Genomic DNA, 24,926 nt, shown 5'->3' on the forward strand with positions numbered 1-24,926 from the left:
GTGAATTAATGCCTGTGTGATTCAGAAGAAAAACGTCATTTAAACTTCTATGTGCAATACTAGTTCTACCTACATACAGTAATATTCAAACCTTATCATTTTGCTTAGGTTATGGAAGACCAAAAATCTGAAATTGAAGAACTCAGATCACTTGTTGAGCACCTTCGTGGTGACCAGGAAAGGCTGCATAAGGACAAAGAAGAAGAGGTAGAGCAACTCCATGGAGTAATTGAGAAGCTTCAAAAAGAGCTGGCACAATTTGGACCAGTATGTCATGAAGTTAGTGACAACCAAGATCAATTTGTATTGGGAAAGCCAGTGGAAAACCTTCAGAATGAGTTGAGGAAGGGACTGATAGATTGTCAGGGTGATAGTGATCCAAACGGAAAAAATACATTGCTACTCTCCAAAGTGAGAGAACTTCAGGAGGAACTAGAGGTTGTCTCCACTGCTAGAGAAGCTCTTCAGCAGCAACTGGAAGAGAAGGAATCACAGTTCAAAATGGAAGTGGAAATTTTGGAGAAAAAATGCCAAAAATTACGAGAGTCATCAGAGCAGCATGTTGCAGAGCTAACCTCTCTGAGAACACAGTACGATGCACTTCAGGAAGAGTACAGCCTTTTCCAAACACATTTTTCTCAGAGAGAGGTTGAAGCAAGGATGACATTTTCTCATGTTCAAGAACTTGAAGATACTGTGAGAGAAAGGGAAGCAAATCCTCTAGAGAAGGACAGGCAAATGAAGAGAATGGCGGATCAAAAAGAAGCTGCCACAACCAAGCTGCAGTACTTAACAAAAGAGGCAGCAGAGCTTCAAACTGAGTTGGAAAAGAGAGATGCAAGTCAGGCTCAAGATGTTTGTACACTTCAGTTAGAAGTTTCTAGACTTGATTTCCAGGTGCAAACATTGAATCAGAGAGAAGTAGCTTATCAGAAAGAAATCAATGAACTGCAAGGTAGCACTGCAAAACTGAAAGATCAAATTGAGGCATATGTGAAAGAGCTTGAAGCCTTACAATTGGAAAGAGGTGAACTTATTTCACAGTTGCAGTTGTACAAGCCAAAGGAGCAACATGATCATGAAGAGATTAACTTTCTCAAGCCGTTCTGCCAGAGAGAAAGAAAAGGTGAAGCCCTTAAAAAAGGCATGGAGGAATTGGAAGAACTGGAAGCAAATACTGATCAGTCATTTGCAGTACTGGCTTCCCCTACTGATAAACCGGTATGTGATTTGTTTTTTAAGAGTATTATTTATTTGTTTTTTTAAATAATCCAATTTTGTGTCATATAAAGCCCTATAGCTTATCCTTTTCAGTGCTGTAAGAAAGGGTGAAGATGAATACTGTGGTATAAAAACAACTGTGATGAGTGAGTTGAAAGTCTGTCTATTTTTGTGTAGTTTCTCCAGCAGTAGCTAGAGGTAGATGCCTGGAAGAACTAAGAACAGGGCAAGCATTCATGGAAACCTAATCCAGTCAGTTTTTCTGAGCTGGATATGGTTTTGGGTGCAGATCCTAGGGTATGTATTGGGTGTAGGTAGCAAGGTGTTGGCAGTGGGGGAGCTGTAGGGAGGCCTCTGAGAAAAGGCTGGGGCTGCTCCATGCCGGGCACAGCTGGTTCCACCCTTGAGCCTGTCAGCCATGTGCATGACACTGCTGCAAAAACATTTTTAAGAAAGGGCAAAATGCCGCACAACCAGTGAAGAGTGAGGGAGGAAAAGTGTGAGGAGCAGCCCATGGAAGAGACCATGCTAGCGCAGATATCGACACTGCAGGGGAAGAGTTAGGAGTTTGGAGTGAAGGAGCAAAATTGAGCCTGGGGAGAAAAGGCTGAGGGGTGGGGGGGGAAGCTGTTTCCATGTTTGCCTTTGTTTCTTCACATCCAAATCTATTTTAATGGCAATAAATCAAATAATTTTTCTCCAAGTCAAGTCTGGTTTTCCCATGAAAGTAATTAGTAGGTGATACCCCTGTCTGTGTCTCTACCCATGAGCTCTTTCCATCTTATTTTCTCCCCTCGATCTGTTGAGGAGTGAGAGAGGGGCTGGGTAGGCAGCTGGCCAAGTTCAACCAACCACAATACTAGGACTATGTTTGCCATGCTTTATGGCTGTCTTGGAGAACTACATGAAAATACTTTGTCATGTATCATATTTTTTTTTTAGAAACCTTTATTTACTGTGCCTCTCTCTCATAATAAATTTAAATCTTTTTTAGAACCATTTGCTCCAGATAACCTAATGTGAACTTTTGGAAAGCACTAGGACCCAGATGACCTGTTTTTCAGAGGGCTGTGGTTGTCTGTAATATACCAGCTTACTGTCTTTTAAGGCTGGTTTACGGAGGTGATAAGTGTTAGTAAGAGGGCTTATATGAGAAGTTTTTGAGTGCATAGGAAAGGAAAAAGGTTAGGTGTCAGGCTTATGTGGATTTTGGAGATCCTGACTGACAGTATGATATGGGTATAAAAATCCAAGGTGGTTGACTTATACTGTACTACTTACCCCTTTGTAGTGGGAAGGGAAGATGGCTTTTCAACACCAGGTAGAAATGGTTGTTTGTAGGTAGAATTACTTTATTTCCAAGTTAGGCAAAATAACTGAGCTTGGTATTGGTATTGCTAATGGTAAAAACCTACTTGCAAAGTTACTGTGATGTTACAGAATGTTTCATATTACTTTGCCATTTCACTTCATAGCCCAGCAATCACAACAGGGTGTAGTTCTTCATTTTAAAACCTACTCAGTAATAACAGTGGGTTTTCATTAGGCTTTCGTTTGTTATCTTTGAAATACACTGATGTATGTAGGATGTAGCTTATTTAAATTACACTCGAATACCATCTCTCCTTATTTAAAGAAATTATAGGATAATCACTATGTAAAATCACTTAGGATTATTTTTTAAGCAAAATGAAGTGTGTAGCTATGCAAAATCTGTGATCGTTACTGGTGTTTTTATTTGCTTAAAAGTTCTAGTTTGGATCACTGCCATTTGCCTAGGTGATACCGTACATTCAGGGTTATCTCAGAAATCCCTCAGAAAAAGGGACTGGGTGGGAATAGTGTTGAATGACCTATGCAGAATTATGTACTTCAGACCACTGAATGGATGTATACAAGGCAGCAGCAGAGTTTATCCACCTGACTTCCAGTCTAATGGTCTACTGGACCACGTTGCTTACACAGATAGTGATTGTTAGGTCCCTTCTTAAAGAACAGAAGTAACTGCCTTAACCAAATATGCTACGTACCAGATTTACTGGCTGTGTTTTTTATCTGTCTCTAAAGGTCTCTTTTAAGTTGTAATAGCCACTCGGTAGCAGCGGTAGCTCATGAAGGTCGGTTATCATCTTCCTGGTGGAAATCACAGGCAGCAACACTGTCTTTCTCTTGTCCAGAATAAGAGTACAACTGCTTGATCTCAGCTTAGTAATGATTATTTATTACAAGCTTACATTACTAAATTAAATTATTTATTAAATTAAATTAATTAAATTAAATACTTTATATTTAATTTAAATGTTAAATTAATTAAATACTAAATCTTTGTGAGATCCAGTCAACTGCATTATTTATGCTGTTTGTCACGTAAAATACATACAGAGTGTGAGGTGCATGCACAACTTTAAATCATAGTTACTGTAGATATAATTTGAGAATGCATGGAAAATATACGATACGTATGAATATGGAAATAGCTCACAAAAATATTTTTTCTTTGAACACTATGCGGGGAGAGGTAAAGGCTGTGAACACTTCACAGAATGAAAGGAATGTGGCATCTCATAAAGAAGAACCTAATTCTGAATTGGGTTCAGCAAAAAAGGAGTTAGGATTCAGTGAAGAGACGACTGGTAAAATTTTGAAGGATTTAAAGGTATGCTGTAATTCTGGAGGCAGTTAAATGATTTAAAAATCACTTTTCAAGTAGAAACTTAGATTATGAAAAGTTCACATATATACGTCAGTATATGTATTTCTATGTTTAAGTGCTAAAAGTTTTACAGTAAGCTGAGGAGGGATGATCGTCAAAGTTAGAGAATATGCTGAGTCAAAGTAAACAAACTACCATGTCTTCAAACATTCATTACAACAGACCTTTTCCTACAGATCTAGTTTATCCCAGTATAAGGAAAAGTACAATATTTGGTTTGGAGTATCAACTATGGATAGTTGATAGTGACCATGAGCCTGAGAGCTGGAGAAGGAGAAAAAGAGCAATATTTGGGTACTTCCTGCTGTTCTGGTATGCATTAGCTAAATGCTATTATACAGAACATCTTCAGAGGAAAAGAAATGACTACTCTTTGGAGTACCAAGACAGAAAACCCACATGAGATTAAGCAGCTCTTTACTTAACCCTGAATAGTGAATGACAGTTGGTTCAAATTGCTAACATTGAAGACCCTTTGTGTAATAGTGAACATAACACAAACAAATGCAGCATTCTTAGAGGAGCAAAAAAAACCCCTACAGTTATTCTTGGGTTCAAAAGTGTGAACAATGTGGAAATTAGGAAATTTATTAAAATGAAAGCTGGAGGAGCAGCTAAAAGGCTAAAGTACTTGCAGCTAGCACTGGGCTTAAAACAGGCTAGGACTCATCAGCTAAGATGGATGATTAACAACAAAGGATTAAGATGACGGTCTAAAAAGAGAGAGAGAACAATTATTCACTGTATCTTAGAATGTAAGAGGTATGGAGGATGAAATGAAATTTGCGTGGTGGCAGGTTTAAAATAAATTAAAATACCTTTTCAAACAGTGCATCATTTAGACTCTTAGCCACAGAACCTAAGAGGTCAAAAGAATGTTTTTATCTTAAAATGACTTGGATTGAGCGATTGAAGGAAAAATCAGCAAAGAACTGTCAAACAGAAAGTTGTTGACTGCATGTGTGGCCTGGGATGTGTAGACTTTGGATTGCAGGATGCTTGGGGAGGTACCACTTCGCAAAACAGGGCAAAGCTCTGCTGTCTGGCAGGTTTCTTTGCAGAAAGATTGTTTTAGTCCTGTTAAAACTTCATCAGGATGATGGCAGTAAAACAGAGAGAGAACTACAGAAATAGGGATCCAGAAATTCCTCATTTAAAGAGAGAAGTGGGAGAGAAAGGCAGCAAGGAGGGAAAACAGACCCCTCTTAAAGCAGTGGGTGGGACAGCTTCTGAGGGGCCTTTGAGAGGATTCAGTGCCTGGGGTACTGAAGGTGAAAAAGTGGAGGGAGCAAGGTAGCCAGACCTTCTGTCTAAGTTACAGAGTCATTAGAAGAGAAAACTGCAGCTTGGCACGCTCAATAAATGTTCTGGCGTCTCCCTTCTGCCACAGAAGAGGCACAGCCTTTGCCATGAGCACACTTGTGCCTACTTTTCCTTTAGGAGTGTCTATATTAATGGTATCAGTATGTCCTGGAATTGCAGTGAGTTGGGCATTAGCCTTAGGGTTCCTTAATCACTTGGTGATGGCAAGTCCTACCACACTGGATCCCTGAGGTTATAAAGATGAGAGTAAAGGTATTTTCAAGATGTGGTTCAGAGGTGTTCCATTTGAATGTTGGCCTCCAGGTGGAGTGAATAACAGGTTTACAGGCTGAAAGATAGGAAGGTTTGACTTTTTGACTTCTGGATTAAGCAGTGGGACTTGTTGGAGCACTGGCTCTGCAACAGCCGCCTTCCCATGGTGTCTGGTACACCTGCTTGTTCAAAAGAGCATTAAGGTCATAGGAAAAGAACAGTAACTTCAAGAGGTTTTAGGAAGGAAAGAAAGCTCTTTATACAGAAATGCTGACTAAATGAGAGCCCTTGTAGTAAGGTAGGCAGGGATGTATCTGCATACTCTGTGGCACAGTATTGACATTAGGCAGATGTCTCTGCAGTTTGAAGGTGGAAGTCCAGCCTTGGCCTGGTCAGTGACCATGCCCTCACACTATAGGAAAGATGCTTGAAAGGTTCTGTGGCCATTCAGATACCCAAGCGCTCAGGGTGGAAAATAGCTAGTTATGTGCAAGGATCACAATAACGCAGGAAGATGGACACCTGTTGTGTCCATGCTAGCTGTATTTCCCTGTGGGCCTCTGTCAGAGATGGTGGTTGGGTAGAAAGACTTTGGTCTGGTTTTATGGAGTCAGAGTTTGAGAAATGGTCTGCAGTGCTGCTGATCTGCAGAGACCTAGGTTTGTTCCTTGATGCTTGGAAAAATAAAATAAAATAAAAAAAAAAAAAAGGTAGAGTACTCCTGTGGGAACAGGATGCTAAAAGGTACAAGTATGGCCGTACCACAATCTAGGATATAGCATGTTGGCACGTGTGGCTGCTCTGTGTGTCGCATGATGGGACACGTGAATCCATGTTGCTGTTCCCTCCAGTGACTAGAAGCAGATGGTTGACAGTTTCTCCTGTATTGAAATGGCAGGCATAGGAACCATCTGTAGACTTCTTAACCAAGTTTTTCCTGGTTCCATGGGTCAGGAATTAAGCCTTAAGATAGTTCAGGAGGTATGTCCAGTTAGGAAAGCAACAGGTTTTGATTTGTTTTTATTGGAAAGTAGGAAGATTATCTACATAGCTACAAGGAATACCCTTTTTTCTTGATTGATACAAAAGTCAGCTCTGCAGAAATAAATTTGCTTACTGTAAAGATTATGGTTTTTGTCTCCTATTGATGATACGCTTGTTAAAAAGTTAGCTAGCATAAAAAATATACTAAACTGTTGGATCATTTTTACATAAAACCTGGGAATAATAAGAAATATGATTATTAAATTTGAGAAGATATTTTTAAATGCATGTCTTTCAGTTTGCAAAATCATATTTAAATTCCATTAAACAATTAATATGTGTTATTTCACTGTAGGGAAAAGATGAAGTTATGTTTGACTTGACGACTTGCAATAAAAATCCAAAACCTCAGATTAAGCGATTACAAGAAAATATCTTGACTCAAGAATTGGATGTGATCAACAAGTCTGAAGAGGAGCAAAATTTGAAAAAGCATTGCCAGCAAATGTTGGAAATTCATCAAACTCCCAATTCTCCAAAACACAATTTGAACATAGGCAAAGACACTTCAAAAGACTCTCAGAATTTCATTGCAGGTATGGCTTTATGGGGCTCGCCTGAGATTGTGAGGAAGCAAGATATAAGCATGGAGCTTCAACCAGTGCTTCATCTGACGCCCTTTTCGGAAGTTGAAAGCACAGATTTTGAAATGATGCACTCCAGGTCATCCATGCAAGAAGATAATTCTCTATTGCTGGGATATTCTAACCTGTATGAAAATGGCAGTGAGGAGGCAGCAGTGGGAGTAGACAGAAAAACTCCAGCTTCCTCTGAAAGTACCTATTCTGATGACCAAGATATGGAGAAGAAGATTTTCGTAAGTGATATTTCATGTCTGATTTAATTCTAATTAAGCAAGGCTGCTCAGCTCTGTCCCCCTCGGATCATTTGTTGGGTCATTGGCTCCGAGTAGTAGAAACATAGACACCGAAAGGGGGTATCTCCAGTAATGTTCTCGTCACGTGATTTTTAGTTCCTCTCTCACTGTCAAATTGTGGAGCACATTCTGGCCTGTATTAAAACACTGTTAACCACTGCTTCTAATAACTGAAAACAGTCTTCCAAAACCTAGAATTGATCAATAAGCTGCTTACAGCAGGTTTTGCATCCTGCATGTCTATATGTTGCTGACGCGGTGTAAGTAAAAACATGGGTATTGCTCTTGTCTTCTCAGAAGATTTGAGAGGACTCTTCAAATCCTGGTACTTTTGCAGTGACGCTACATGGAAGTAACTGATAAATTTGTGATAATACTTCATGTGAAAGTAGTTAAGCTAAAACCTGTAAAACATTTTTGCTACCACGATATTCAAATTTACTGTAACAGTTCACCACTTACAAATATCTGTCACTGAGTGTTAGAAGAGACTGTTTCAAAATTGGAGAACAGAGGTTTTTCTTTTTAATGGAATTATTTTATATATCTGTGTCTGTATTATTTCACAGGAAGATAAAGTTTGTACTTCAGAAAATTAATCTTTGGTTGTATGTTTTTGTGCCTTGCTTTTGAAGGGCAATTAATTACAAATACATGTCTATTTCTTAAGGCTATTGAAGGGGGGTGGGGTGGGGGCGGAAAAAGAGATGGAATGTCTTCCAAAGAGCAGCAATGTGGCATTTGTCATGGTATTTGCCATCTCAAACACTATGATCAAGTAGGCATTTGTTAAAATCTGCACTAGTAATAAAGTTGTTATAAATGCAGAAAACTCTACAGCTGGATTCAGAAAACTAAATTAACATGAAAAATTATTTCCAAGCAGATGAGAGAAGCTGATAATCTAACTTTAACCCCTTCTGATTTACAAGATGATGTAAGATCAAGACCATCTGCTGTAGATGCAATGAGCGATGGATATGGCAGCAGTAAGTTGAACTTTGTAGATTTCTTTCACCTTTTGTTAACTTCAGTATAAAAATACTATAACTTTTCCTCTTTCTCCCATTTTCTTTTACTGTAGATCTTTTATTTGAAAGCTATGCCTTTGTCAGGTGGTTCTTTTGTTTAGACTTATATATTTGTGCTAGTGGAAGTCTGCTTTTGCCTTTTCGTCTTTACATACTGAAAAGGAGACATGGGGTTTTAGCAAGTGGTTTAACTACAGCACCTTCTCTGGTGCTAAAGGCAACTTAAAACCTTTTAAGTTAGTTGAGATCTCAACCAACTAACTTCATCTGACCCTACATTCATACTAAGAGAAGAAATCCTGGTTATTTTGCAAGTGATGCTGGTTTCATGTTCTTTTCATCTGTGTAACACTTGTGGGGGCGGTGTCTTTCTTCAGATACCAGCTCAAATTTGGCAGCTAAACTAATGCAGGAGCTACAAACGTCAGACCACCTAGATGCTAGTTCCATGGCTTATCTGCAGTACCGCGGAATGTTTCCAGATATTATGCAATCAATGAAAGAAAAGGAAATACTTTCACCACAGCTGAAGGTAATATATGATTAATAGAAGCATACCATCCTCTGAAGTGCCCTTTCATAACAGACATGATGCTCTGGGGTTGGAGAATGAAGAGCACATTGAGTAACTGACAGGATCCAGGAAAAGCCAACCATGCAAAGTTGATGCAACCACCCACTTGTATTAGAACCAGTGCCACCAGAAGAGCATGTTAAGTATTAGTAATTGGAGGTTCCTTACTGAAAGTCACTGAAGCACTCATTTGCCATCAGACAATTTCTCTAGAGAAGTTTGCTGCCTACCAGGAGCTTGTATTTGTGACATCACTAAGAAGCTGCCAAGTCTGGTGAGCTCTACAGATTGTCATACGCTCCTACCCTTCCATGTAGGGTCTAACAATACTGTAACAAGGCAACTTGGAACACGAAAAGAGACTATATGTCCCTCAGATCGACTTTAAAAGGATTTGGGAGCACAAGTGGTATTCTCCTCTATCCTCCCAGCCAGAGGAAGGGGTCCAGGATGGAGGACACAAACAGATGAATGCCTGGCTGTGTAGCTGGTGCTATACTCAAGGTTTTGGTTTCTGTGTTCATAGATCTACCTTTGAGAAGCTGGGTCTGTTGGGGGCTGATGTGACTCATATGTCCAAGCGGGGAAAGAGTGTTTTCACCAATGAACTGCCCAAACCTATACGGAGAGCTCTAAATTAGACTTAGCGGGAGAAGGGGATAGGGTTTTGAGCAACAGAGAAGAGCCAGGGGCTGCTGATGTATTAGAAACCACCAGGGAAATACCTGTGAAATGCCTCAAAACTGCGTCTTGTTCCTCCAAAAAGGAGATGCAGTCAACAGCCCAAGTGAAGTGCCTTTATACCAATGCACATAGCATGGGTAACAAACCGGAGGAGTTGGAAGTCTCTGTGCACATAGAAAGCTATGATCTAATTGCTATCACTGAAACTTGATGGGACAAAGCACGTGATTGGAGCAATGCAACTGATGGCTATAAACAATTCAGAAGAGACAGGTGAGGAAGGAGAGGCAGCAGGGTTTTTCCCTGTGTAAAAAACAAACAAACAAACAAAACCCAAAAAAACCCCCAAAGCCCAAGGATTCATTGTACAGAGTTGTCTTTGAAAAGCAGAGTAGATTTAGGATGCTGCATTTTAGGAGAGTGAGTTTTCAGTTGTTTAAGGAATTTGTGGGTGGGACTTCCTGGGAAACTGCCTTTGTGGATAAAGGACCAGAACAGAGCTGGCAGCTATTTAAGGATACTTTTCTTACAGCACCAAAGCTTTTGATTCCTATGTGTAAGAAATCAGGCAAGGAAGGAAGGCACAAGACAAGCGTGGCTGAGTAAGAACCCTGTGGTTTAACTAAAGTGTAAGAAGCAAATGCACAGACAGTGGAAGCAGGGATATGTAACCTGGGAAGAATATAGGGATGCAGCCTGGATGTGTAGGGATGGGATCAGGAAAGCTAAGGAACAGTGGGAGGGGAATTTGTCAAGGAATGTGAGGAAGAATAATAAGAAGGGCTTCTACTAGTACATTGAACAGAAAAGGAAGATTAAATAAACAGAAGAACTAATTAATGACAACCTACAAGGCTGAAGTACTGATTAATTTTTTTGCCAAGTTTACACTGGCAACCACTTTTCTCACATCTTAAGTCCCTGAACTTCAATGCAGGGACTGGGTGAATTAAGTTCTTTCCATTGTAAGAGAAGGTCATGTTCAAGACCACCTAAGGAACCTGAACATACACAAGTCTATGGGACACGAAGAGATAAATCCCAGGTTCCTGTGGGAATTGGCAGATGATGTTGAGTGGCTTATCAGCTACATCTTTGAAGAGTCATGGCAGTCTGATGAAGTTTCCAGTGACTGGAAAAAAGGGAAACATCAGATCTACTTTTAAAACGAATAATAAAGAGGACCCTGGGAACTACTGACCTTTCAGCCTCACCTCAGTGCCCAGTAAGACAGTGAAACAGATCCTTCTGGAACTTACATTGAACCATATAGAAAACAGGGAGGTGATTAGATACAGCCAACATGGCTTCACCAAGGGCCAATCATGCCTGACTAATCTGGTGGCCTTCTATGATGGAGTGACTGTATCAGTGAACAAGGGAACAGCAAGTGGTATCAATACGGGCTGGGGGCTGAAGGGATTGAGAGCAGTCCTGCAGAGGACCGATGGATGAAAAAATGGACATAAGCCAGCACTATCCACTTGCAGCCCAGAAAGCCAAGCATATTTTGGGCCACATCACAAGAAGTGTGGCCAGCAGGTCAAGGAAGGTGACTCTCCCCCTCTACTCTGCTCTCATGAGACCCCACATCCAGCTCTGGAGCCTTCAGCATAAGACTAGACAGGGACCTGTTGGAGAGGGTCCAGAGGAGGGCCACGAAGATCATCAGAGGGCTGGAGCACCTCTCCTATGACGACAGGCTGAGAGAGTTTGCATTGTTCAGCCTGGAGAAGAGAAGGCTCTGGGGAGACCTTATTGCAGCCTTTCAGTACTTAAAGGGGGCTTATGAGAAAGATGGAGAGGGGTTTTTACCAGGACTTGTAGTGACAGGAGAAGGAGAAACAGTTTTAAAATGAAAGAGGGTAAATTTAGATAGGACGTAAGTGAGAAATTCTTTATGATGAAAGTGGTGAGACACTGGAACAGTTTGCCCAGAGAAGCTGTGGCTGCCCCATCCCTGGAAACATTCAAGGTTAGGTTGGATGAGGCTTTGGGCTACGTGATCTAATGAAAGATGTCCCCCATTCCTGTTGCAGGGGAGTTGGACTAGCTGATCTTAAAAGGTCCCTTCCAACCCAAACCATTCTATGATTCTGTATCTAAACAATTAATAATTCTCAAAGAGCATAGTTTCATAGACTTCATGGAAGAAATGGATTTTATTTTACCTTATGAAACAGAATTTTTTTATTTAGTTTCTTTCAAGGATCTAGACTTTACTGGTTGTAAGGTCTGAGTGCATATTCCAGTACTGAATGTTTAGTTTGAGCACTTAGTGTACTTCTGTTGTTAATATTTAATGAAGGTATTCATCATTTAGCGCTGGGTCTTGAAGTAATCGCTATTTTGATTCCAGTGACAGAAAAGCAACTCAAGTTGGTTCAAAAGTTAAGTCATTCAAAAAAAGTGCAAAGAAGGACTATCAAGACTTAAAGAAAAGTACTCCATATTGTTGTTGTTGTTAAAGTAAGTAGCAATGAGAAACAGCTTCACATTGAGGGTGGTATATTTTTTTTTTTATGAGATGTATCATAGAATCATAGAACGTGTTGGGTTGGAAGGGACCTTTAAAGGTCATCTAGTCCAACCCCCCTGCAGTAAGTAGGGACATCTTCAACTAGACCAGGTTGCTCAGAGCCTCATCAAGCCTGGCCTTGAATGTCTCCAGGGATGGGGCCTCCACCACCTCTCTGGGCAACCTGTGCCAGTGTCTCACCACCCTCATTGTAAAGAACTTCATCCTAATGTCTAATCTAAACCTACCCTGCTCCAGTTTTAACACCGTTGCCCCTCGGCCTATCGCTACATGCCCTTGCAAACAGCCCCTCCACAGCTTTCCTGTAGGCCCCCTTCAGGGACTGGAAGGCCACTATATAAGGTCTGGCCGGTGCCTTCTCTTCTCCAGGCTGAACAACCCCAACTCTCTCCACCCGTCCTCGTAGCACAGGTGCTCCAGCTCTCCGATCATCCTCGTGGCCCTCCTCTAGACCCTTTCCAACGGGTCCGTGTCCTTCTTGTGCTGAGGGCTCCAGAGCTGGACACAGTACTCCAGGTGTGGTCTCACGAGAGCAGATTAGAGGGGGAGTTGTGGGGGACCGTGTCAAAGGCCTTGCAGAAGTCCAGATAGATGATATCCGTAGCTCTCCCCTTGTCCACTGATGCAGTCACTCTGTTGTAGAAAGCCACTAGGTTGGTCAGGCAGGACCTGCCCCTGGTGAAACCATGCTGGCTGTCTCAAATCACCTCCATGTCTTCCATGTGCCTTAGCATAGCTTCTAGGAGGATCTGTTCCATGACCTTCCCAAGCACAGAGGTGAAGCTGACAGGGCAGTAGTTCCTGGGGCCCTCCTTTCTACCCTTTTTAAAAATGGGTGCAATGTTTCCCTTTTTCCAGTCGCCAGGGACTTCACCTGACTGCCATGACTTTTCAAAGATCATGGAGAGTGGCTTGGCAACTACATCAGCCAATTCCCTCAGGACTCTGGGTGCATCTCATCAGGTCCCATAGATTTGTGTATATTCAGGTTCCTCAGGTGGTCACAAACCTTGTCTTCACTTACTGTGGGAGGGACTTTGTGCCCCAGGTCCCTGTCTTGCAGTCCTTCAACCTGGGAGGTGTGAGGAGAGAGGCTGGCAGTGAAGACAGAGGCAAAAAAGTTGTTGAGAACCTCACCCTTCTCATCGTCTGTTGTTACCAGTTTGCCATTGGTCATTAGGGAGGACACGCTTTCTTTGACCTTCCTTTTCTGGTTGACGTACCTGTAGAAGCCCTTCTTGTTATTCTTAGCATCCCTTGCCATGTTCAGCTCCAACCGTGCCTTGGCCTTCCTGACCTCATCCCTACATACCCAGGCAGCATCCCTATACTCTTCTCAGGACACCTGATCCTGCTCGAGCTGCCTGTGCGGTTCCTTCTTGCCTTTTAGTTTGACCAGCAGGTCCCAACTCAGCCATTCAGTATGTAGAAAAGGACTTAAATCTCCAGTGATCTTTTTTGAAAAGAGACCAGGAAACATCTGTGCATGATGCTTGTGAACAGGGAATTTATTTAAAAGAGATTATTTTAGCTGACATCAGAGGAAACAATTTCCACTGTGTAAATTATTAAGACTGATTATTTTGGGAGATGTTCTTTGTACGTAATCTGCTAAATTAAGATAAGTTTGTCTAAATATGTAATTCAGGTTTCTGACTTTACTGAGGTTTAGTAACGTGGCTTCAGACTTGTTAGGATTTAATTTATTCCTAGAAAAGTTAGCTAAATAGTTCAGCAACAACAAAGATAAAGTACAGTCCTTTGCCTTAGTTCCATATTAGCATGTTGATGCACACAGCAATAAGATGCACTGGCCAAGGCTGCCATTTGTACTTTAACATTGTGAATACAGTATTTAAGAATGCAGAGGCCACTGTATTCTTAAATATTTACCTCAGTTTTTAGGAAATAAAAATTCTCTGGTAACTGTTGGCTTATTCTATATGTGTGTGTGTGTCTATGTGTATTCTTTGTTTATTAAACATGCCAAGTAGCAGGGCTGACCTGCTTGCCTTTATCTGTATCACAACCTTGGACAGCCTTCTAATTTTTATTGTCTGGTGCTGTGGCATCCTGCTCTTACACTGTCAGCATGCTGATGACTGTTTCCTAGTATTATTCATTATGGTGTCTTTTTTCTTTTCAGACTGTGCTGAAGATGGTATATGAGGAAAGCCGCAAGATCTTGGCTTTGTCAGAACATCCCTTTGGTTTTAGGGAGCTGAAAAATGTTCATGATACCAGAGCGGTGATGGAGGGATGGCAGAAGGAGGGCTTAACCTTGTTGGATGCTATACAGTCACTGAAAGATTACCTTAGCAAGGTGGCAGATAGAGGAGACAAGGTATGACAATAAAAATATCCTTTAAAGCAAGGTAACCATTTTTTTATATATAAAGAAATGCATATTGTTATGTAGTTAGTGCGTGTATGTATATATGTAAATGTACCTATGTATGAGGAGCAAGGGACTCTTTCCTTTCTGAGATTTGAACAGACCTCTTTGAACACCTTTGGTCTGCTTAAATTAACAGATAGGTATACTCATACACAGTAGTAATATGGAAGACAGCGGATTGGAGATTGAGAGAGATGCCATTTAAAAAAACCAATTGTTTTAACAGGAACATTCAGGTATTGCTGCTGACTGGAGAGGAGAACTCCTGCAAGCAGTACAGAGCATGTTTGAGAAGGAGAGAAATGTGTTGCAAATTGACTTGAAGTCTCACTTCTCCAATCATGAGTCTGGTGATGACGGTTCGTTAGTGGAAAAACTGGAGTATATCATGAAACAACAAGTAAGAAAACCTCTTAAAGTGTTATGCTCATAAATCACTTCTACTGTTGCCCCATATTATTTGGACATTTTTACAGTTTTATTACTTCTGTTGTTAAATCTTATCTCATGCATTATTCTAGATTATGCGGGATCAGTAGGCTTTTATAGTCTATGTTTTGGTACCATTTTTCTCACACTTTGTATATTGTCTTACAAAGCCTATTGATTGTTTTAGCTGGCATCCAGAAAAAATAGCGGAGACTGTTGTAGTGAAAAGGAAATATTTGATAAAAAGGGAAGGAGGGGAAGAACTCCATCCAGGAGCTTCACAGAATTCTCTTGCAAAGGATACATATTGAACTAACTCTGAATCTCTTTTGGGATTTTTTTTGCTGATAATGTTTAGTTTTTAGGTTCAGACCAGATGGTTTGTCGTAACGATGATGTATGAACTATTATTAATAAGTATGACTTTATTTGGAATCTAGTGAAGTGGGGTTTTTCTCTTTTTACTTAATGTTAACATGAAGCATGAACTTAGTCATTTGAAGTTGCCTCTGTGCTTGTACTGCAAGGGTTTCTCTAGGGTTTATCTTTGTAGAAAATACGGGAACAGCCTTGTAGATTTAATAGGACTTGGTTTGTTTTCAGGAGGAACAGAAGCAGATGGTTGTAGAGCACTTTTTCTCCTCAGACCGGAATAGCTTGCTCTCTGAAATACAGGATCTCCGAGCTCAGTTGCGCATGACACATCTTCAGAACCAGGAGAAGCTACAGCAGTTACAGGAAACCCTTACCAATGCGGAAGATCATGGGAGCAAACAAGAGCACTGCCTTCGGAGGAAAGGTAGTAATCCCAGGTTCTTGTTATCTGGTCTCCTATGTCAATTCTTTCTTTTTTTGCCTAGAAGATAAAAGGCAAAAAAGGATTGTTTTGCACAGAAGCAGATGCTGTATAATTCCTCAGTTTTACTAATGCATTCAGCTTTCCTACAATTTTAGCAGAGGAAGGAATTGTTCTTCTTTGTAATATTAATAGTTAAGAAAAATCTGTGCAAAGCAAAGAGAAGCTTTAAAATAACCCAGAGCAACAGAACTGAAGGGTGACTGTTAAATAGTGTACACGTGTAGAAAACTTATCAAGGATAGTAAAATTTCATTGTTACTTTCCAGGAAATTCTTCATGTATATGTTTGCTAGTAAACGGATGGGTTTGCTTAATGAGGTTTAGAATCCATTAGTAACAGGTTACTTAAAAGCTTGTCACAGTAACTCTCATAGTCTCACCCAGCCTTCATGTTCTCCTCACTTTGCCTGGTCCATCAGCAGCAGAGCTAGTGTATCTCTCTATACGCTAGCTCTCTGTAGGTGTATTTCTCTGCTGATTCCTGTCATGTTTGAAAAGAAATGGATTCTCCAGACAAGAACACTTTAATACAGCTAATATTTTTGCCCAATTTGAACCGGTGTTAACTGCTAACATATTGTCAAATTCTCCATAATACAAACAACTGTTAACATTTTCTTATCCTAGTTGAATTATTAGAATATAAGCTTCAGCAGGAAAAATCTATTGTAAGTGACTTGCACAGCACCCTGTCTGAGGAGCAGAAGAGAGCCTCTGAAACATATGATCTCTTGAATCAAGAAAAAGCAGCCCTGAAATTAGAGCTTTATGAAAGTAAGCAAGAGAATGAAAGACTGCAGAAATCCCTAGAAGAGCTTCAGAGGGAGATAAACCAGTTACGGTGAGTAGGTGTGATGTTTTGTTTTGTTTATCAACAGGTCTGAAAGAGCATTATACTCATTGGATCCACAAATGCCTTAGCACTTGGAAACACAAGGAGGAAAACTAACCTCCCTCACTTGTCACGAATATGATAATTTTTCTTTACTAACTACTTAAATTTATATATTCTTCAGTTCAAATTTGCATATTTACCTTTTCTGTAGCTTTCACTTAGAAGGTTGTGGAAACAAGTGCATGTTGTATTGGTATACTAAAAGTGAACAGACTAGATCCCTGTATCCCTTATGTACCCCACTCCTGCAGCTTTTGTCTTAGTCTTTTGGTTGTTACTTCTGTTTGCCTGTCATCTTGTGCACGGTTTTTTTTTTTCTGCCCCCCACCCCCCATCCTCTTCCTAGTGTATGCGATTTTTTTTTTTTTCCTCTCACAGGACAACAGTTTTGCTCTGCCAGGATAGGTAACTTCTCCCCATCTTTTAACTGACACTAAATAGAGCAATTCTAGCTTTCCTTGTAGGGGAGGAAGGTGCTCTCAGATGCTAAATAGCTGTGACTTGAAAACTGACCCTCTTTAGAAACAGCAGGGGCCATCTTAAAGAAACAAGTCAATAGACCAACTCACAAAAAGTAACCCAAAATGTGTTACTTGGGTTGCTAGTGAAGGAAGTTCTGTTCTGAACGTAGATAGCAGTGTTGTTTTGAACTTTTCAGTTTTGCATTGGAAAAAAACCAAAAGGATTTGACAGCTGCCCTTGAAGACTTGCAGACAGAACATCTGAAGGAAACAGAGCTACGAGGTTTGTTTGAGGAACAACAGCTTCAGCATAAGAAAGCAGAAGATGAAAAGACAAAGGCCTTGGAGGTAATGCCCTACATCTCAATGTTTCAGTTAATGTCATGCACCAAGGGAGATGAACAGGTTATTTTTGCAGGTTTTTTTCACATCCAATGTTTTCTGTTTAATAACTTTTTAACCCTCCCACTCCCCAACCTTCTACTTAATGTGCATAGTGTTTATTCTGTTTTCACAGAATTAAAGCTTTCAGTTACCCTCCTTAATTGCACATGGAAAAATAAGCAAAAGTTTTTTGGGTTTTTGGTTTGGTTGGGGTTTTTTTCATATCATCTTAGTGGTTTTGGAGCCTTATGCTTTCACATTCTTGGGATCAGTTTTGCGCTGCCCCTGGCTGTGTAGGGAGAGCCAGATTCTACAATTTTGTAACTGCACTCTTTATTCCAGAGCAAATGTGCTATGAGGATGTAATGTGTATGATGAACTGAGATTATGCACAACCACACAATGATATATATGCTTGGCAGAGAGTAACTGGAGCTTTTACAATATAACATGTATTTTTTGAGGTTAACCAAAGTATTTTTTTGTTCCCTTTCTTCTAAGTTGAACAGAAAACAAATGAACAGCTTTATCTCTGATAATGTGATACTTGGTTCTTGTGAAAGGCCTACAATGATTGGAAAAGGAAGAAGATTTAACATAAACCTTTTTTTTTTTTTAAAATAAAAACCAAAACCAAACCCTATCAGATAACTCCAAATCAGTCCTAGTTAAATGCTCTAAGTGAGGAAACACAATTCTGACTCTTACTTCCTTGTAGTCTGGCCTCTCACATTACCTTTCTGGTAGATGTTCAGGTTTGTGGGTGATTTTTGTTTGTTGGGATTTTTGTTACTACTTGCATGGTAGGACATGGGGCTAGCATCCTCCATCTTGTAAAAAGACTGCTCATGCAGTGAAGGCTGGGACTGTTTTAGCCAAGGCAAAAAGAGCATTGCTCCAGGCGTAGTTGTACAACAGATGAAGACATTCACGGTTCACACCGCTGCTGCAGTCTCGCAATGCAGGTTGTCCCTTCAAGCCCTACGACGGAAAGCTGATGCCGCTTAGCATCTCACCCGGCTTTCTGTGAGATCAGAGGAGAGGTGGTGCTGGCTGGGGGGGGAGTAGGGCAGACCCCCTGCCAATGCTAGCTCTGCCTAGGCCTGCCCCTTCAGTTGCTCTCTTTCCTTCTGAAGAAAGGCTGGCTCCCAAAATGGACCTAGGGATGGATTATTTTTATCAGCCTGTGCTGTGTGCTTTAAACATATGGGCTGTAAGATCCAGAGGTTTTACATCTACTCTTACTGCTTAGATTTTTGTTTCTTCTTAAATCGACATGGGTTTTTTCTGCTTCAGATGTCACTTAATGTGACTGAGTGATGTAAAGAATAGTGATTTCCTAATGAGTGTCTTGCTAATTGAAGAAAAAATAATGTACTGGAAGATATTTTAACATTACAATCTTTGGTTTTATTACTCGATGTCATGTTGTTAACAAGCATGCTTCTGGCACTCGTAATTAGAAAATTAACATTAAATTAAACTTTTTAATACCTGAACTACTCTAGTTCAGTGTTGAATTTCTTCCAGGATAAAACAGTTTAAAATTGCCAAATGCCAGCCTGCCCTATGAATGAGTGTTTCTACTGGACTATTAATATGCACTTCCCCTTTTGAACAGGAGCTGCAGGCTGCCTTGGACTTGCAGTCAGTGCAGAATAGCCAACTGGCTGTATCCTTGGAACATGAGCAAACAGTTAATGATAATCTCCGCAAGGAACTTCAGATTGAGCACTCCCGCTGTGAAGCATTGCTGTCCCAGGAACAGACCAAACTGTCGGAGCTACAGAGAGCTTTGGATGCTGAGAAAAATCGTTCGTTGGAGCTCCTGAACTCCTTGAATCATGAACGCATTTTGACAGAACAGTTGAGCATGAGAGTGAAAGAAGGTGCTTCTTGCCAGCACAGGGAATTGCTGCTGGAACAAGCCTTTGTTCGAGAACTCCAAGCCCAGCTGGAAGAAGAGAGGTGCAGAACTATGGAGCTAGCTGCTATTATTGAGAAAACACACCAGAAGGCCATTCGTTCCAAAAGGAAGCTAGAAGCTGAAGTACAGATGTGCTGCGAAGAAACCCAGAAGGAGAGAGAGGCCAGCGACAAATTACGAGCTACACTGGAATCTCTTCAGGGTCAAAAGCGAGAGGTAATCCGTTCCTTAGAAGCCCAGAAGGAAAGAGAGGTGAAGCTGAAAGCTGACTGGGAACAACTGCAGTTGCTCTTCAAGACGATGAAAGAGCAAGATAAAAACAAGAAAGAGGAGAGAGAGAGAGAGCAAAGACAGCAGCAACAAAGAGAGCTAGAGAAACAGAAGGACTGGCAGAGAGCTCAAGAGAGACTGGTGAGAATGCCCCTGCAAGCCTTGCCTTACGTTGAAATAGCCACAAACTGGGATTTACCCCTGTGGATTGTGTTCTATAATTGAAATGTTTTCTTGCCTTAAACAAAGCATCCTGAAAATCACATTAGATGAGCTCTTTTCCTGCATTTCTCCAATGCAGCTGTTTTCAGTGGTTTGTGTCTGGGTTTATTGTTGACAGAAGTTGATCTCTAGTTCTTTGCCTATGCTGGGAATTGCCTGTTGTTAACAGATGGAGAAGAATATGGCTTAAACACAGAACACAAACTAGTTTTCATATCATTGCCCTTATTTTGAATTAGACCCCTAATTATGGTTTGCAACAGTACCCTTGTTTCTCAGCTCCTTCACTTTCATTAGAGGAGGGGGGAGGCTTTGCAGGCTCTCTGGAGACTTGTCAGTCACCATGTCTGGAAATAGATGGAGAAAATGCCGACTCCAGAGTCCTTAAATGGCTTCCTGGTGGCCCCCTGAAAGGCAGTACTGTAAAACTTTCCCTATAAGTGGTCTGTGAGTTAAGGCACACCGAGATGGATATATCCTAGTTAGGTGTGATGCTTTTATTTGCAGTCTGTGCGTGTATGTTAAAAAAAAAAAAAAAAAAAAACCAACCAAACAACAACAACCAAAAAACCAAACAAAAAACCCTAACAACCCAAAAAAAAAAAAAACCTTGCATGCGTGTATGTACATACATGTGTGCGTATATATAAGGTGCAATTAACTACTACTTATTCTGTTCAAACAGCAAAACTTGGAACGGCAACACCAGAGAGATGAACAAAGAATTAAAGAGCTGCAGGAATTACTGGCAATATTAGAAGAAAGAGAAAGAAATCTCCCATCTCCAAACTGTCAACAAGAACTATTGCGTACCTTAAACAAAGATCAAAATGCCGAACAGGCCACAACAAAAGAAACTGAAAAATCACATTTGCAACAGCAGCAACAGCAGCTAGAAAAGATAAGACAGCAATTGCTTTTTGTGGCTGTGCAGCTGAATGCGTTCATATATAAAACTGTAAATAAGTGAGTAGTTGTTCATAAAATAGTAGTTTTCTTTCCATCCAGCTTCTGAAAATGTACGGGTCATGGCTGAGAGCCCTGTGCTGAAGGGACTGAATGATATGTCTGCTTACAAGAGTCAACCTTGTCTGAAAATATGGCTCCGTGGTGGCAGCAGACTCTGGCTGTTCTCATCCCGCTGCCACCATTCCCTTTAGAAGCTTGTGTGCCTGTGTTTGAACTAGATCTGTGAAGTGACCCTGCTTAAAAAGAACAACGCCAAAAAAAAAAAAAAAGTCCTACTGGAAAGAGTCTTTAGGTAGTTTGGCAACTGCAGCAGTCTGATAAGAGAGCAATCAAAAAAAACAGGTTAATCAACAGATACACGTATTTAGAACAGGAAATGCCATTGATCGTGGCAGGGAAAAGCTAGGGGTCAGGAATGAGTGACCAAGTAGCAGTAAGTTCTTACTTCTTTAGTAGCAGAGTAAAATAATAGTGATGTTTTGCTGCAGCCTGAATTTGCATGATAGATTTCTGTTAAGACTGGTATAAAATACAGACTTCTGAATAAATCCTATGCGGCACTATTTAGAAGTTTTACTCTTAAGAATTAACAAAACATGCAAACTTCTGTGTGTCTTCATAGCATTTTGTGTGATGAATAGTGCGTAAGTACAGCTTCAAAACTGAAAGGTCACCCAGTGGGGAGAAGGAATCAAATGTACGTTAACATTACCACAAATCAGTCTGATACTGAAAAAGTATTTCTGTTCAACAGAACCGTTAATGACTGGTCTGCATCAAATGATGAAGCTATAGCCTCTTTACTGCAGACATTAAAGGAACTAAAGTCAGGTTTATTGTCTCCTCTTGCATCTCAGGTAAGGAAAACAGCATATATTTGTTGATTATCAGTAAGTTGTTCTGTATACTTCGGGTTGCAATACACATGTAAATTGATGGATTGATTTGATCCCCCCCTTCCTTTTTTGGTAGAAATTCTGAGGAAAATTCTGTTTTGCTTTGAGGATGAAAAAAAGACGTATTCTTGTACTCACACTGTCATGACATTAACATATTTTAGTATCAGATTCCTGCTTTTTTTGTTGTATTACAGAGTCTGCTTCTGATGGCATTTTTTTTTTCCTAGATATATAATATGTCCAAGGATATCAAACCATGGGATGTGTTGCTGCTGCTTCTGTACGCATTCAGAGACAGCAATTTTTCAGCAAATTGTCAAGTAATTTTCAAAAAGTGCAATAGTAGTTTGTCGTCTCAGCAGGGATGTTTTGGCTGATGTTTGCAGGGTTGCAAATATTTTATACAAACCTAGGGATTATCAAAGACTGAGCTCAGGTCTATTAATACAAAATACATCATAAAAACATAGCTTTTAGATACCATCTTATTCACCAGATAACTTTGCGCTGTCATTTATGTCTTTCTCTCATAATAAAGAAAGAGATTTTCAACCACATTTCAGCCAAAATTTTGGGATTTAGGGCTAACTAACAGTCTTGGCTCTTGTTCAGTTCAGCTTCTCTCTATTCCCTCACCTGCTTGATAGCAGATCTCCAGAAAATACACCTTGTCTGATGCTTTTATAACTTCTGTTGTTCTCTGTAAAAGTCTGGTGTATGACAAGCTGCCTTGACATGGTGCAGCCTCTCCCTATGTCTAACTGCTTACAAAATACAATAAATATTTTCCTTCTGTTGCCTGTGCAACCACTTAGGTGGCTGCCAGATCGATCATCTCTAAACCTTCAGGAGCAGGATGTAACCTTTTCCCAAGCAGGTGTTCATGGAGTTATTTTGGTTAAGCCTTCCTCTCACAAAGCTGTAGAGCCCTCTGCTATGGACAAAATGCTCGGAGACCCTGTGAGGAGAACCAGACAACCTTATGGCTCTATTTAAATCTGACTTAGCAGAACTCCCTCCAGAGTTGAGCTGTTTTTCTGGCTCTGCTCCCTCCAAGTTATTACTATACTGGAAAAGAAGAAATAGTTTGTGTTGGTTTTTTTTCCTCTGATGCCATTAAGTCTTCTGTATTAGAAAGTCTGTTGCAAATGCTTTTCACAACTTCAAGGTTTTCCAGGCTCTCCTCGTCATCAATTAGCAGACCTCTTAACATTAAGCCAGTGAATGCCATACAGAATGGCATTCCCTTCTCCTGTTGGACTAGACTTTGCAATTGCCTCCTCCAGGGACTATGACCACAATAAAATAAAGGGGCTTGAGTTTTGCTTAACAAAAAAGAGTGTAGTGGAGCGCTTTTAAGACACAGGCCTTTCTATAGCCTGGAGGGCAGAAACTCTACCTTGATACCTTTTCTTCTGTGGGCATCAAAGGCCCTTCCTCTCTGCCCTCTTTTCTGGCTTTGATTTTTTTTTCCCAGAATCACCTTTTGTTTCAATTTCCTCCCTGAATTTCTGCTTTAAGGTACTGAACTACATGCCCTGGAGACCAAAGGAATTTACTGCTGTTACCTCCTTGAGTTGTGATAAATTGGGGACTATTAGTCAGGGAAAGTGGCAAAATGCCAAAATGAAAAATTTGTGCCAAAATGAATATGGAGTCAACTGGTCAATCAAATGCCAACTGGTGCAGTAGAAATCAAAAGTGTAGACGAATCATGTAAGACTCCTTCAGACACTACGTGTATCTGTTACTGCCTTCAAATGGAGCTTTTGGAAGTCTGTAAAATGCCTAGGATGGTGGGACCGTAGTCCTTACTGGGTTGCTTACTGAGGAGGCCACTATAAAGCAGCTTCCCTCCACCTCAGTGCGATACAGATGGGTTTTGTTTCCCATGTTTGAAACATTTTTAATAATACTTACCTGAAGTGGGTTTTGTAGTCCTGTGTGTTTGAAGTCCTTATCCCTGCCCTTGGTCTCAAAATGCTCTTCTGTCCCATCTCCGTGTATAATACGGCACAACTGCCGTAACAGTGAAAGCTACACGTAGGGAAATAGGTGCTTTAGTTTATATAACTTCAGTAAAAGCCTGAAATTGTATAGAACATCTGTGAATGACATAAGTACAGGACAAGAGTTCAACTTGGAAAGAAATAAATACCTACTTTCAAAACAGTACTGAAGGTAGCGTAAGATTCTTGAAGCATTTTTTAAACTCATTTTAAATATGCTGAGAAGTGGAGAGTCTTTGCTTTCTGTCATTTTAAAGAAGCTACAGTGTCAAAAAGGAGGAAGATGGGTTATGTGCCATGAAGGTACCGATAGCATTGGAGTCCCCGTTTGTTGTTGTATGTATTGCAGGCAGACTTAGATGGCTGTGGTTTATTAAACTTTATTATATAATATTGGTTTTTTTACTTGACAAGTTGCGCTCCTCATAGAAGACAAATGTAAATGGCATGTGTTAGTGTATTAAGGTATTCATAAGAAATTAATCCTGAAAAAGTTCAAACTCCTAATAAGGTTGTACTCAAAATAAGTTGCTAGGAGAAATTGGGGTCAGTTGTGTGTACTGGCTCTTCTAACGAATATAGATTTTATTTCAAGGGATAAAACATTAACTGTCTCAAAAAATATCTTTTCTCTCTCTTGTGATTTGGCATATCATGCACTGATGTAACTATTGACCATTAACTTGATAGTCAATATGAAGAAGTTTATGAAGGCAGAACTTCATCAAAAAATTGGGCCTGGAGTTGTGGGTCTCATTCCCACAAGAGATGACTTACTGCAAAACTGAATTTCTCAGAATTGAGTGTGACTTTTCAGAATTTACGTCTGTAGTTGCTTCACAGTGTGTTTTTGTGCATGCATATACAGACACCTTTCTTCACAGTTTCTATGCTGCGTGTGATGTTGAAGAGAAAGCCAGATGATTTTTTTCAGTTTCCAAATGTT

At 40.4% G+C, this 24,926-nt stretch overlaps 1 protein-coding gene across 10 annotated transcripts in view; it reads left to right on the forward strand.

Moving 5' to 3' along the window:
• The window catches only part of PCNT (pericentrin), a 104,928-nt gene that overhangs the window by 69,847 nt on the left and 10,155 nt on the right, over positions 1-24,926 (forward strand). For 8 of the 10 annotated variants that reach the window (XM_054208810.1, XM_054208806.1, XM_054208809.1 and 5 more), the window contains 12 exons: positions 109-1,221; positions 6,849-7,370; positions 8,314-8,419; positions 8,839-8,993; positions 14,405-14,602; positions 14,883-15,056; positions 15,689-15,884; positions 16,572-16,785; positions 17,498-17,648; positions 19,306-20,022; positions 20,789-21,069; positions 21,827-21,929. In XM_054208810.1, coding sequence (XP_054064785.1) covers positions 109-1,221; positions 6,849-7,370; positions 8,314-8,419; positions 8,839-8,993; positions 14,405-14,602; positions 14,883-15,056; positions 15,689-15,884; positions 16,572-16,785; positions 17,498-17,648; positions 19,306-20,022; positions 20,789-21,069; positions 21,827-21,929 — 3,930 coding nt within the window. The remainder of the gene's footprint in view (positions 1-108; positions 1,222-6,848; positions 7,371-8,313; positions 8,420-8,838; positions 8,994-14,404; positions 14,603-14,882; positions 15,057-15,688; positions 15,885-16,571; positions 16,786-17,497; positions 17,649-19,305; positions 20,023-20,788; positions 21,070-21,826; positions 21,930-24,926) is intronic. The other 2 variants (XM_054208816.1, XM_054208807.1) reach the window with 1 other exon arrangement.

This window comes from Rissa tridactyla, chromosome 7, assembly GCF_028500815.1.
Source record: "Rissa tridactyla isolate bRisTri1 chromosome 7, bRisTri1.patW.cur.20221130, whole genome shotgun sequence".
Lineage (NCBI taxonomy): Eukaryota > Metazoa > Chordata > Aves > Charadriiformes > Laridae > Rissa > Rissa tridactyla.